Source organism: Rhea americana, unplaced genomic scaffold (genome assembly GCF_003343005.1).
Source record: "Rhea americana isolate MKP2758 unplaced genomic scaffold, rheAme1 scaffold_100, whole genome shotgun sequence".
Taxonomy (NCBI): Eukaryota; Metazoa; Chordata; class Aves; order Rheiformes; family Rheidae; genus Rhea; species Rhea americana.
This window is the reverse complement of record NW_028185040.1, coordinates 3,099,028-3,114,431: the sequence shown is the minus strand read 5'-3', so window position 1 is coordinate 3,114,431 and position 15,404 is coordinate 3,099,028. Positions and strand designations below refer to the sequence as shown.

General features: G+C 42.4%; 1 protein-coding gene across 3 annotated transcripts in view; it reads right to left on the bottom strand.

The window, feature by feature from the left end:
• UBP1 (upstream binding protein 1) overlaps window positions 1-15,404 on the bottom strand; it is a 60,845-nt gene that overhangs the window by 31,194 nt on the left and 14,247 nt on the right. For 2 of the 3 annotated variants that reach the window (XM_085304252.1, XM_085304261.1), the window contains exon 1: window positions 4,273-4,989. In XM_085304252.1, the coding sequence (XP_085160378.1) occupies window positions 4,273-4,385 (113 nt within the window). In that variant the 5' untranslated portion in view covers window positions 4,386-4,989. Of the gene's footprint in view, window positions 1-4,272; window positions 4,990-9,355; window positions 9,473-15,404 lie in introns of those variants that run through there. The other variant, XM_085304271.1, reaches the window with a different exon arrangement.

Sequence of the window (15,404 nt, the reverse complement as noted above, 5' to 3'; positions counted from 1 at the left end):
ATCAGTAAAGTACAAAAAGACTACAAAAAAGGTAAGTTATGCTTTTCCTATGCTTGTGAAATGTAGTTGTCAGCCAGAAAAGAAAAATCACCCATTTTCCAAATACAACCTTCCCCCCTCCCCATCACTTTTCCTKACACACATACACAAAAAAGAACCTGCCTACTAACAATATAGTCGCATAAGGGAAGAATCTCCTGTTCTTACACAAATAGGAACTAGTATGTCATCAAAATTCAAAACAACTTCCCACCAACYATTACCTTATCTGTCTTCTAGATTRTATGCTTTAGGGTGGGAGTACTAAAACATCCAAGAACACACAGGCCTTTTGAAACTGTAAACCATGATTTACAAGGGCAAACACATTGGGAAAGATGTGTTATCTCAAAGCAAAGCTTGGCATTGTTAATGGGTCTGAACCAACAATAGGGAAATGGAAAGCAGTCGGAGAGGTGATACTTCCTAACCTTTCACTGTCTCCAGAAAAGCAATTTTGTTAGGAGATAAGAGCACCAGAAGTATTGGCTAGGGAACAGCTTTCCCTGAAGCAGCTGCTCAAGTAAGGTGGCATAAAAGAAAAACAAAGTGCAAATGTAATGATTCTTCCTGGGAATCCTGCAAACTGTCATACTGGGAACTCAACTGGTTGCAGGCCTCAATTTAGGAAAGTCTTGCTGGAGAGAGGGGGGAAAAAAGTGTCTTCCTAAGCCCTTGAAGGAACCAAAGAAAATCTCTAAAAATAGTATCTGTTCAAAAATAAAAATCCCTGGGTTYTCTACCTACTGCTCAAACACAGGCAGCTGCTCTAATTTGTACCATCTACCGTATGGTATAAGGATTGCTGATCAGTTGGACTAATGCATAAAGCATAAGTGACAGCAAACGGTCTGTCCTGCTCATAATCCCACACTTCCATTCCCCATGCGAGGCAAGAAGGAAATGMAGAAGTTAGTTATACAAGCTGAACAGTCTCTTCCTTAAGACTTAAACTGGTCTCCTTGACCTTTTAGGATGCATTCAGCCATTCAGCTAGAAAAAAGTCAGTGATCTAGAACAAGAGGTTTATCATTCAAAATACACATACACTTTGTAACCAGTACTGTTCCATGTAGGGTAATAAAGCTACAAGGTTTAGGCTCAGGGGTTTCATTTTTCCTTAAAGGACTATTTCTTGATAGATATTTGCATATTTGTATAGCAGTACATAGGATCAAGCACCAGTTGTAACCAGTACACAGTATTTTATTTTAGCTTAGAGTCTATGTGTTAGTAAAAAAATATTCCATTTATATGTGGAAAAAATAGAATATATTACTGAAACAGAAGTCTTTTAGTTTATTCTGCAGAAAATACTATGTACATCTTTTTAAAAAAAGGGATGGTAATGGATGTACACCTTAAAAAAAAGTTTTTCAGGATACCTTAGTAATCACTCCTCTTAAAAGTAATAATAAAAAAATCACTAGCAGAGTATCAAAAAAGTATCAGGGTATTAGAGGAATTAGGAAAGTTAGGCAGTAACTGCTACGACGCAGGCATGTTAAACAGAGGTCAGACAAAAGAATGACAGAGACCTAAAAATTGTGAGAAAAAGCCAACATCCTGTCTTCTTCTTCGCTTGAAAACAAAACTATGAGTTTTAAGATAATAGTTCTCTAAATCTTAACAGGCAACCTTAATGTTTGCTTCTTCATAAATTTTGGACAACCGTTGATGCCCAAAGCTCCTTCACCACCAAAAGCTGCAGCCAGCTCTCCACGGCACAAGGAAGTAAGTCTGCAGTAGGTTTCCGTTCTTTCTAGTACAGGCAGCAGCCTGTTAAATTACCCAAAGACAATCCAAGCTCTTAGAAGATGCAGCAGGGTCAAAACAACTTGATTCTCCAAAACCTCTGTTAGACTGCTTAGATTTTAAAAATGTATGTTGGAACAATCTTCTATAAGGACTTTCCTATTTCAGAACTAAGAGTTACCTTTTTCAATTTAGTTTAATTAACTTCCATTTTTAATCCARAAATATAAACCAAATTCATGAAATGATCAGCAAGTTACTCCCAAAACAGGCCTCCATTTCAGCACTACACAAACCATTGGAATTGCAAGCACTTATAGAAATTCATACTAAGCTTCCAAATTACATGTTAAAAAAAAAACACTTAATAAACAACAGCTTGTGAATACTCCAATATTAGTTCTTACAGTAATACCTAATTATTTAACATAGTTTAAATCAAAGCTTTCACTTTATGAAATAAAATCCGTTGTTGCACTAGAGAAACATCAAGTAGCTCCCCAAACTTTTCTTTCCACTGAAATAACCTCCATTTTTAATATTGTATAAAAAGACCAGTAGCCCCCCAAATTACAYGGTTCTTGCTGGGTTAGGAAGATACCGTTGCTGATCACGGATATTACAATGTATTTGGAAGAATCGCTATGAATGTCTTAACTCTACGCAACACAATCATTTCTCAATTAAAGTTAACAGTAACATCCAGAACTTGACCACTAAAGATAGCACCAAATTTTCATACAGATTGAGGGGGTGGAGGGGAGGGCAAGTGTTTCTGATACAAATGACAGTAACTCAAAACTATGACCAACTGAATCACTATTTCCTGTTTACAGTCAGTTTTTCATTGCATGAAAAGATGTTAGAACACAAAAATTGGGCTTCAAGAAATTTTTAAAATTTTGAATGCTCTTCAAAGAATCTGCAGAAAAATGTTGTTCTCTTCCACACTGACAGCTTCCTTTTAAGAAAGCTACAATTACTGATGAATGGACATGAGCAGTTTTTTTAGTAAGAATAAACATACGAGTTATGTCACATACTCTACTCCTACTATTAACTGATTGTCAGCTAAARGAAGTTTCAGCTATGTTTTATACATCCCACCCCTAATACGCAAAGGGATCATGTGTATTCTTCCTTAAAAAAGATAGAGACATGCAGCCTAGGTAGCTTTCCAAGCATTCTTCTTAGAAATTTTTTTTTTCTTTTGCAATCTCTGTAAGGAAGAGACAAATAATTAACTTCTACTGACAAACAGAACAATGACAGCATATCATCTTCGCTCTTCATGTTATACCACTTAGTTTTCCCTCTAACATCATCATAAACCTAAGAAGCCATGGTTTATCCCAAGKAGAACTGTAAGTAATAAATAAGTTACTTTTAATTAAAAACAAAAAAAACCCACATCTTCCACTACAGGCCTGCTGATCTTACAGTCCCTAATGCTAGCAAAAGAGACTTCATTTCTGCACAGCCGAAATCCCTATATGTAACTCTGAATAGAGATACAGTCATTATAATGCTTCACCTAGGAAGCACTGCCTTAAAATATACATAATAGTTGAAACTTGTGGTGACCTTCAAGGTTCAGGTAACACTGACAGAAGATACTTACCTTCCACACGGGTCACGCCATCAAAACTATCAAATGCCAGTGTTCTATTTCTCTACACTAGAGTCAAAATACTGGGCAAACCTGTCAAAACCTCAAGTTAGAATGATTCCCACTATCTAAAAAGCAGTTTCCCCTTTTCACACTAAGTCACTTAGAAATCTAAACACTCTGCCCAGAACTGAGATAAAACATACTTATTCCAAGCAGGTAGAGCTTTATCTTAACTTTGAAAAAAGCACACCCAAACACTATTTAAATACTTCAATTGTAAAACAATCAAGAAGGAACTAGYAAGAACAGAGAAAGCTACTTAGCATAAAAAGAAAACACTAAAGACGTGTACTATACAGAAATATAGAACAATAAAGAGACTGAGTAAAGTACAACCACAATGCTAACCCGTCAACAATCACAAGGCTAACTTGCTCAAGAAAGAATGTTCTAAAACATTAAATAAACAGAAAGCAGCTATTAGTTGTTTATGATGAACTAGAATTACGCTTGCTGACTAAGGAAGGACAGCTTTCTGAAACACAGGACCCAGATCCGTAACGGAGAGACAGAGCAAAGGCCATTTCCACGGTAGAAAGAATACACAGGGCGACAGGGTGTGAGGTAAAGCCAGGGCGAGATTYAGCTTTCAAAAGGCAACAGAGGAGGAGAGGGGCGGGGGGAGGGGGGAGGCAGGGACCCTCCGAGCCATGGGGGGAACAGGGGACCAGCCAGAGGCGGCAGCTATGAGGTGCCACCGAGCCCCCCGCGCCCCTGCAACGTGCCCGCTTTCCCACGGGCAGGGCCGGGGGCAGGGCGAGGGGCAAGTGGGGCCGGAGCGCCCCCCTGCCGGTCCGCGTCAGTACCTCATGCTGTAGGCACCGGCTCCCAGCTCCTGCCCGATGCCCGAGAGGCTGGCGTCGAAGTCGTGCACCAGCCCGGACTCGATCACTTCATCCATCTTCAGCACCCACGCCATCTTCCGCCGCCGYCCCCCGCGCTCCCGCCGCGGCAGGGCCCGGACGGGGAGGAGCCGCTCAGCCCCGGAGCCGCCGCCAGGCGCTGCCTCCGCGGGCGGCGGGGAGGGGGAGGAGAGGGGAGCGCGTGCGGAGCAGAAGGCAGGGATGGAGGCAGGGGGAGGAAGTCCGCGCTCAGCCCCGGGGGGGGCCTTTCCCCGCGGCACCGGCAGGGCGCGGGGGCGCTCTCAGCATCCTGCGCTCGCCCGGCCGCCGCGGGGGGCTGCGGACCCGGCGGCCGCCTCCGCCGCGCCCTTCCCCGCCGCCGCCGACCGGACACAGCTCAGGGCCGCCGCCGCCCGAGCTCCGACCCAGCCCAGCGGCGCCTCCCGCCGCATCATTCACCGCGGCGAGGCCGCAGCGGCAGCAGCCCGGGACGCGCCGCCAGCGCCGGGACCCGCCGCCAGCTACAGCCTCGCCGGGGGAAACGCTGCCTGGCGCCTGCCGCACGCGGCGACAGCGGCCGCCGGGGGGCGAGGGGCTGGGCTGGGCTCCCGCCGCCGCGCTCCGCTCCCGCGTCCCCCGCTCCGCGCAGCACCAGCGCTCACGCCAACATGGCGGGTACTTCCACCCCCAACTGGCTGCCGGGGCCGAGCCTTACCGCCTTCGGGCTCGCTCATTGGCTGGCCTTCATCGGCGCACCCAATCAGAAAGGGGCGGAGGGGGCTGGCAGGGGACGTAGCCAATGAGGAGGCACTTCCTCACACGAGGCGACGTCACTAGGTGACAGCCCAGGAGGCCCCTCCGCTCCGGACTCTGGGSCCCATCATGCATTGCTCCAGGCCTYTTCCTTCCTCCGTCCTAGTGCTTCCTCCACGCCAGCGCGAGACGCGCCGTGCGCAAAGCACGCAGGGAGGTGCGAGTGCCTGGACCAATAGGGTGACACGCCCCGCCCGGAAGCGGTGACTCCAAAGCGTGGGGGGAGCACGGGGAAGCGTCGCGCCTGAATGGACAGGATTTCCGGCGGCTGCGGGAGGCGGCCAATAGGCACGCTGAGGGGGCGGGGCTCCTGCTCCGGAGCCGGAAGAGAAGCGCTTGCGCCCGGAAGAGGGCGAAGGCGGATGCAGTTGGATTTAAAAAGTTCTTTTAACACCTCTGCATCCTGGATTCCGAGTATCCTGCACGTTGAAATGACTGTTCACAAATSGGAAGGGTCACAGGGCATCTGCAGGCAGGAAAGATTCTTGGTGGGAGCTCTGAGGAACACACTCGCAGGTCACAGCCCGTTTATCACCTCATTGCTAAAAAGGAGCTGCCATAATGCAAATACAGCAATCAGATACAGCTGATCTTCTCCTATTAAGCCAGATCCACCTGTGATAGTGACTTCTCACCTATCTTCTAAAGAATTTAGTTGGTATTCATTTTTTATGATTCTTTCTCCTTTGACTTATTTCTTGGCCCATTTTTATAGTGCCTTAAGTCTATTTCATAGATTTTAGGATACATTTAGGATACTCCAGAGGATGGAATTCATCCGCCTGTACAAAGAACCTAGAGAGACTCATGAAGTCTCATGGCTCACGGGCAAGTCACTAACACAGACACTAGCTGAAAGCTACTGCTTTTGTGAGAATAATTGGAAATACTCCATGCAAATTACCTCTTTTAAGCCTAGCAGAAAGGCAGCAAATCCTCAAATTCATTAATTTATGACTGAAATATGCTAGCAGTTCTGAAGCATAGCCACCCAGATAATGGCATTATTCATTTCAGTGACTCTTGTGGAATGTTTATGGTACAGTTAATACATTGGCTGGCATTATTCAACATAAAACAGTCATGGGTATAAGTCAGCTGAAAACYTTACATTATTGAAGAGTAGAGACATTTTCTATGTTTGCCTTCTTTGGGACAGATTCCCTCATCAATCTAGTTCTCAGGGAAGGGTGGAGGAAATCAACAGTGCATACAATCACCTTCATGGGGCCAAGTCTAACCAACTCTAAATCATGGAGTTGTAGCTTCAGTGCAAATCAGCTCAAGTATTCGACTTAAATCTCTAGTTGTTATGATGCCATGTTCTCAACTATTGGCAAAATAGGTTCTACATATCTTAGGATGGATAAAGCTTACAAAGAGGAATCTTGAAAACAAAAATTTTTCTATTTTTCTGTTTTTAAACTACCCTCAGGTTTTTAATGCCTACAGTTGACATTCTGGATGATAAAGAATGGCAGCTGCTCATGTAGCTTACCTTTTTTAAAAAAAAAAAAAAAAAAAAAAAAAAAAAAACTAATCTCTGTTAGTTTTCCTATAATTTACCTTTCAGAATGATTTTTTGTTCAACTTCCATATTGGCCTTATGCTCAGGGTGAATAGAGTCAAGTTCAAGCTATTTAGAAGACTAAACAAGTGAAAAATACAGGTTCCTATTATAAAGATAACATCCTTTTTTATGAGCAATAGATAGTCCTGACTGGAAAACTTAAACTATTGCACTTGTGATGCTTTCTGTATTTCATTGGAAACTAGAGTGGGTTTAACCAATTAGGAATCATTGATAATCCACATACCATGCACACATGGTACATTTTATATGCCTTTTTCCTGATAAAATACCTATCCTATAGCTTATGCAATATAAGCCCCATGCAGAGTCCCACAAGTAGTCAGTCACATGATTTATTTGGAAGAATCAGATTGCAGAATTTATGCTGAAATTCTAAATATTTGCTGATCAGTAAAAGCTGAGAGCAGAGCTAATGGGACAGAGAAGACTGTGCTGTATGGAATGATACTTCCTCCTGGCTCCCTCCAAATTTTTCGCTATATAAAATGTGTTAAAAGCTTTCCATCTACCTGATGTAATGGTCTAAGACAAGACTTAAGCAAATAAGCATTTTGACACCTCAAACTGTTTATCTAACCCTCTGAGCATGTCAAATCCACAGGCCTAACTTGTGATAGATAATATTCCCTGTGGCCTGCCAGTCCGCTTCTGCATGTGCCCCATTACCATCTGAACAGGGCTGAGGACTTCGGAGCCAGTGTCTCACCTAACACAAGTGGGAATCCTCCAGCAATTCTTCCTTCCACCTAGATTCTCAAGAAGGGCTTGATCAGAGACTGTACCCTAAGCCTGGATCCACCAAATATAATCTGATAGGACTAAGAAAGCACGTGTATGCAGCAGGAGCCTGATTTTGAAAAGGTATCTGCACAGACTTGTTTGGGACAGTATGGTTTTACTGGGACGTGGGAGAAGAGGAGAAGAAGGGATCCTGATGCATTCCTGGCTCCATCTACTCTACACTAACCCTGGCTGACATCTCTCCCTAAAATCGATTGCTGTTTCTATATAGACCATATTGACATCCAGATGTGGGACAGAGGCGAAGTGCTTCACTAAGGATCTGTCAGAGCTAGGCAGCTCAATGATTGTTACCAGATTGAAGCCTATTGCCTTAACTATTTTTTTTTCCTTTCTACTTTTGGTAATCAGCCTCAGTCACCAGTTTGGTCAGCTCCTATACACAACTTCTTATTTATGGAATTATCTCCCTCATACTATTTCATATCAAAACATAGCTGCATGTTGCTACCGAAACCTAAAGGCATGTGCCCCAAAATTTGGAGGAAGAGTAACTTCAGAGGGACTTGTTTGAACAGCAGCGTTTGAGATGAGGGTGGGATGAGGAAACAGAAAAGCAAATACAGGCAGCAGTGGAGAAAGACGAGATGACGGTGAGAGCTGGCACCGAGAGAGCACAGTCCCACAGAGAGCTAACGGCAGCTGAAGCAGCAGGGAGCGGAGAAGTGAGCGGACACACTCACATTCCCTCGCAGTTTGATTCCTTCTGCACTCAGATCTGTGCACGTTGTTTGCAACCAAACGGGACTGCATCAGGGAGCTCCAGCACCCATCCTTCCTYTCTGGTTTGCTGTCTGGGTCACTAGAAACACCAGGATGTTTGCTACATACTTGCATTAGCCAATCTGACCTTTGTGTTGAAATGGCTTGGTTATCTAAAACTCCACTGCAAAGCTTAATTAATTTCACGTTTTAGTTTATCAGAACCCAAATACAGCCATACTGCTTTTTAAAATCTAAAGCCCTTAACACATTTCTAACCTACTCAATGGTTCTAGAAGAGCAGAARTAATACTGTGATACGGTACTTTGTATGAGACTTTACCAACAAACAAAAACAACGTGTCAAGGTGGATTATTAAACATTATCATGTTTACATACATTGTTTTTAGCCAAAAAACGTTAAAGTTTAATATAGAGATTGAATCACATTAAAATCTCRATTTGTAATGTTAAGATTAGCTGGAAGCTCTGAACTTAGCTCTTATCAAAACATAATCATTTTTAATTATAAGAAAAATTTGAATACCAGACACAAATAATATTTTAGACATGAAGAAGTAAAGTTAGTTCATAGCTCATATGAATATGCTGATGCACTAAACTACGTATTGCATCAGAATTTCAATGCAAAATGTTGTTAACTGTGTTGGGACTGATATTACAAGAAGCTTATATTTTTGATACTGCAGATCAACTGAGCTTCAGTAAATAAAATGCACTTTTCACAGTACTAATGAAACACTGAAATGGTTATGACTATTACTTGATATAAACAGTTTTACCTACAGGCTGCACATGAAATTTGAAAGAAAAAAAATATAAGTCAACATATCTGTGAATATCATGTTAAGCAGTAAAACATTTATGTCATTGTTACTTGCACACATGTATGGTGACAGTTTGTGAAAATAGTGAAGCTATAGCAAAATAAATCTYCATTATGGTGACTCTACCACTCAACCTTTTCTTAAAGGATTTAAGATCACTCGCTGTGTTTGAAGGCTTGAGGTTGTGAATTAGCAAAATCTCTGTATTCTATTTTCTTGTGTATGTGTGTATATATATAAAAGATTACAATTATTAATTAAAAACACTCACAATCATTTATTTCTTACCGCAGGTAGCTGCTGCTGGTGGTRGGATACTGGTGGTGGTGATAATGTTCAGGCTGGCTGTGCCAGAAAAGCATTTTGGGATGAGATGAGGCATTGTGCTCAACTGTGAGATGGTCACTGCAGTGATGGGGAAGAGGAAAGAAAAAAAAAATATATATATATATATATATATACACATTCAGATCAAAGCTGCAGTTGTTTTCTTCTCACACCTTTATATTTAGCTGCTGCCATCAAGTCTACAGGTGTCAGTCTCTCCAAAAGAGGCAGATAGCTCAAGTCTTGGCAGGTTGCCGCCTGCTCCCCTACGTTGCTCTGCCCTCGCTGCTGCCCCGCTGCGTGGCTTTATCGCTGGCTGCCGTGACGTCGGGCGCAGCCCAGACCCCAGCAGCATCCGTCCCCCCATTCACCGCCTCCCCTCCCCGCTGCCAGTGCCGCTGCTGCCGCGGCGGCCTGCCGTGAGGGGCTGCATGCTGCAGAGGCAGGAGGAAGAACGGTTTCACAAGTGCTTCCAGCTCGGAGAGGCGTTCGGTCCTTCCCTCAGGTGGGCCTGCTGAAGCACTTGCRCAACGTAACCTGCACAGATATGACTAAAGAAGGGGCGGAAAAAAAGGGGAGAGGGGAATGTCTAGTGATCCCTGAGGGAAGGAAAATGCCTTCTCAGTAGTGTTTGGACTGCCTCCCTTTTTTCTGTTCATCATCTACACCTGATCAAGAAGCAGGTTATTACATAGYGTAACATTATGGTTACTTTCTTTCTATTAAGAAATATAAGGAAAAAAACCCCAAAACTCTCTCCAACCACAGGGAAACCATTTACTCTTTAGGCTYGAATGCTTTCCTTAATGTAATTTTCTTTGCATTTGATTCTGTAAGTCTCTCTCAAGTTACCAGTTATCTCCCAGTTTCTGCACACATTGGTGGCTACCATTTAGATGAAACTGAACCTCCAGCAAACCATTTGTTTTTACAAATGGTTTCAGCTGCCACAGTCACAGCTTCACACTACCCCCTCTTACTAGTAGAGAGATGGGCATTTTGCGACTCAGCTTAACTCCCTCCGCACGCTTTATGGGGGGATCTTACTCAGATGCACACCAGCTGCCTGGTGCTCCCATGCCTCAGTGCTGTTTGCTTGCCCAGGTTTGCAACCAGGATTGTAATTTCTGCTTTACAACAAACAAGGGAAACAGCATTGACTGATCCTCACTGACACTCGGAAGAGAAAAAAGGGCACACATCCAAAATTCTCAGCTGACAACGGTTACCTGCAGAGGGCAGCCATTCTGCTTGAAATAGAAACTAATACTGACAAGTAAGTAGAGTTTGTTGTTGTTTTTTTTTAAAACACCAAAAAAAAGTTCCTTATTCCCTGCTCTTCCTTCTGTAAAGTATATTTTTTAAAAGATGATCTAATATTGTGACAAGACTTAGGCTATGATAATCAACATATCAAAGATCAAGATTCTGGAAAACACAAAGGAATTATTTTGCATTACAGTGATAGTAATATCCAGCAATCAAAAAACTTCAAACAAATAAAGAACATTGTTCCTCTTTGGACTCCCCCCCACACACACACAATACGTGGAGGTCCTCCTTTAACTGACTGTTCTTACTCAATATCAAACAAGAAAAGCAAAGGCCAGAATAATAATAAAAGAGGAACTGCAGAAAAAGGAAGAGGATAGACACCCACACATGATGCGCTCTGGAGAAGCGGACAAGATGCGAGACTGCTGGCTTAGTGATTTTCGGAAGTTATTCTCTCACAAGAGGCACCGAAGTACCTCAAGGAAGGCTGTCATAACACAAATACACTTGTGTACCTGAATTCATCCTTGCTCCAACAAGGATGAGAGCTGGAGAAATTTTGTCAAGGTTAGTTTTCCAGTTAAATATCCATATGTAACAGCATACTATTAATAAGCACCTTCTAGCAAATGTAAACAGCTGAACAAATCCATATTCCTTGTTCCCAGTGATCACTGCTTTTTTTTTTATTATTATTATTATTAATCAAATTCATGTGATTTCAGTGACTGTAGAAAAGCATATATATCCTACTGCCCATTTTGCTCCATCTACTGGCAAAGCTGTAAAGTAAGATCAGTCTTTGTTTCCAGCCCTAGATGGGGGCAAAGGGGTTGTGTGTGCACGTGGCATTGGGCTTGGAAGAGCCCCATTTCCCTTCGCCTTGACTCCTCAAGGACTACAAACTACACAGACCGCTTTCGCAGTCTTTCAGACACCTAGCTACGCCTGTGCATCTCACACACACACACACACACACACACACACACACACACACACACACACCATGCACCAAGCTTTCGCTTTGAGCACAGCAGACTTCGTTACTAATCCTTTTCAGGATAAAGACTTGAATCCATCTTGGGATTTTTAAAAAATGGAACCAACACCAGCCACCAAGTCCTAGGTCTGTCCTGTCAAACAAGGCAGCTTGTTGGGGTTGCAAATAACCACACAAGGAGAAGCCAGGCAAGCGGCTGCCGATTAGGCTACTGGCCTGGGGTTAGCCAGTGTGTTTGTGGGTGGATGGGGAGTGGAAGCTGTCAGGCCTGGATAGACTGGTTTCAGTCGTCTCCCCATCACCGGCCTGTCTCACTGTTGACCAATCTTTAGCGATGGGGACTGCACAAGTAGAGAGCCCATAATAAAGCACAAAAGCATCACAACAAATGTACCTATTCAGTTGCTTATTTATATTGATTTTTTTTTTTTTAAGTATTATGCTTATGCAAACTAAAAATACACTTGTCACTGCTTGTATCCAAAAAAGCCACCGCCTCCAGGAGATGTGGTACTTATTAGCAGAGGAGGGTGAAGTAATTAAAGCAAGTTTACCTCTTGCATTGTATCCAGCTTAGTTTTTAAGTCCCTGCTTCTTTAAAAAGGCGGAAGGCTTGTGTTGTGTGTACTCCTCATGCTATGCAAACCACCTCAAACCCTAGCGTGACCATGAAAGCTGCCATTACAAGTCATGATAATCCCGCTGTGACTGCTGCTTCTGATAGTGTAGAAAAGCGAAGCAGGAGAAGCCCTTGTGGCCTTCCATGCAAAAAGCACCTCGCTAACTGGTAAGCTGACAGCTATTTCAATTCTTGTAATTGGAACTGCTTGTTCTTACATCTTAAGGCAATAGAAGTTCTATAGTGCACTTGTACAATTGGGCAAATGCCACATTTTGGAAGGCAAAAGTTGCAAGTGTCTCCTGCTTTGAAGGAACCATTACCACCTCCAGCTGCAGAAGCATAAAAGCCTTCCTTTGCACTTTCCTCTGTCCTCCACCAATACAATTTAGGGTGCCCTCATTTCCAACTCAGATACCTTGGGCACAGGCAGGCATTTGCCATTGCATGTTTTGCCACGTACCACCACATTTTTAAATATCTTTGTGAGCTCACTTTCATCAAAATCAGTCATGAGCCTGTAATTTGAAAGATAACTCAAAATTCACAAGTACCTGCTAAACCAAGTGTGATGCTCTGCTTACTGCACAAGGCCTGGGGGGTTCAGAATACCTGAAGTACTAAATAAAACATGTAGAAAAGATGTTATTATTCAAAATGAAACTAAGCATTAACATACAGGAAAAGCCAGAGATACTTAGCAGTTGCTACTTCATTACTTTCCTATGTTTAGTGTTTTTGACTGTTCTTCATTGCTAAACAGGAAAACAACATATGGGTAAAACTTCAGCTATAGCATATATATATATTTTTTTAATCAGGATGTTTTTCACAGGTTACAGTTTAATTCTGTTATTTTGTCTCATAAAGCACTATATATTCCCCACACCCACTGCCCTTGACTAACCTCTAGGCATGAAAGTATGTGCTTACAGTCTTGCAAGTTTGGGGACAAATAAGGCAAGTTTTTAAGCCTCATACTGTTTATTGTTAAGGAGCTGTTTTTGTTTCTTGGTTTATAATCTGCCCAATAAGCACTAAACAAATCTCTGTAAAGGAGCACTGTATACACAAGCAACACAACACTATTTTATCTAAAACATCTCTTGCTCTAAGGCTTGTGTATTGCATGCAAAGTCAAGCCTGATATTTAAGGTGGGGAGGCTAATGGATGGATATGCATTGAGGTTGGGCAGGACCTGAAGATTTTAATTGCTGGATTTTTCCACCAAGAGCATCTAAAATGATGAGGTCTATTAAGGCATCATTCAATTTGCTGGTGTTTTTTTTCTTTTCTTTTCCTTTTTTTTTTTTTTTTAAGTTAGGATGATCAAACTCTTTACTTCATTAAGTGGCTGTCTTGAGAACTATAGCAAATGACATTACATAGTGATATAAAAACTGATTATATATACAGCACTTTGTTTTGTTTTGTTTTTTGGCAAGTAAAAGTCATTCTGCAGAGAACACATGGAAAAACTCAATCATAAACCACATAAGACTATAAACTCAGTCACAAACTATGTATATATATTCTGAAGAATTTGTTCAAAGTAAGTTTTGCTGTCAAGCGATGGCTTTTAGCTGTGCTTAAAATACTAGTATAATTTAAAAGCAGAAGACAAGTTTATATGTAAGCAGGAACAATGCCTATATGCTGCAATCCAAAACAGAGCATAGGAAAGAGGAAATAGTGTTACTTCGATCCATCTTGATCTTTGGACTCTTTTTGGTTGTGTCAGCAATTGYTGCCAAACATAGGATTAACTTTGGAATGGAATCACCTGTTTAAAGTGGGCATCAGTGACCCAGTTTACCCAAATCACTAAGTATCAGTCTGGTATTTGTGTTTACATGATGCTTCCTACTTCAGCTGGCTGTGAATCCATCATACATAGAGGTGGGAAGCACTGAGTCTTATCTGTAGCCCCTCTATGTATGTACCTCTGAATGCACGACCATAGTCTCTCCCATATATATATATATATATATATGTATGTATATATATATATATGTATATATATTCTGTTAGCGGAACTTATTTTTTTGCTACTTTTACGATGAACTTAAGTGCCGAGAGGTTACGATAGTGAGCAAGAAACTTCTACACGTGATGCATCACCGTGGTTCCAGGTTAGCCTGCAGTTCTGATAACACAACTCCTGACATGTTAAACATGACACAACATAATCCTTATTACTATGTCAGGTTATCTGACGGTGGCAMAAGTCAATCGTTGCTAGAGGACACTGAATATAGTAACACAGTCAGTTTTAACCAATGAAAGATAAGCAGTCATCTTCCTCAGGTGCACCTGCCATCTTTATTCTGGATCACTGGGGGGCTTTAGATATCCTAATCTGGGTCAGTTTACATTTAAGCACTGTAAAGACAGCTACACTTACCAATCCTTCCTCTGTAACACTCAAGACTCTTGAAAAGCAGCACTGGGGTGGGGGTAGAGAGGAACAAAGCAGGAAGAACGGTAAGGAACACCTTACTTTGGTAGACCAAATTCTAGAAGAAGCSTTAGGATATCAACAGCAGAGATATGGCAGTGCATCAGAAGGYGTCTGAGCAGAATGGCACTCCACTTGACGTGCAACAGATTGAACATGCTGAACAATTCAACAGTTCCTTCAGATCACTTCAGAGAGATGCATCAGACATTTAGCACACCTGGTGTTTGGACTTGCTTCAGAGTCTGCTTGATACGAGGCAAAGAAGTGAAGTAACTTTATACATAATGAGAAATACGGATTGTTGCAATGCTTAAGGGTCAGTTCACAAAAAATCTTYAGTTTGGTCTTGTCTGACCAGTGCAGGAAACACTATTTTCCTCATAGGCTCTGCTGTCTTATTCAGGGATAGCAACGTCCACAGCTGAAAGCCACCTTTGCAGGGTCTTACTGCTCTAATCTCTTCTTCCATAGTCCTATTCCTCATATAACCTCACAAATCTAAGAGGATGTGATGAAGGTGTTGAGGTATTGACCAACTTCACATCTCTGCTATGAGGCAGGTATGGTGGCTATTATCTTTGCTTTCCTCTGCCTCTTTTTAGGAATGCTTCTTGGCCTACACAGAAGACCGTCTGATGGAGATCATTTTTGTCA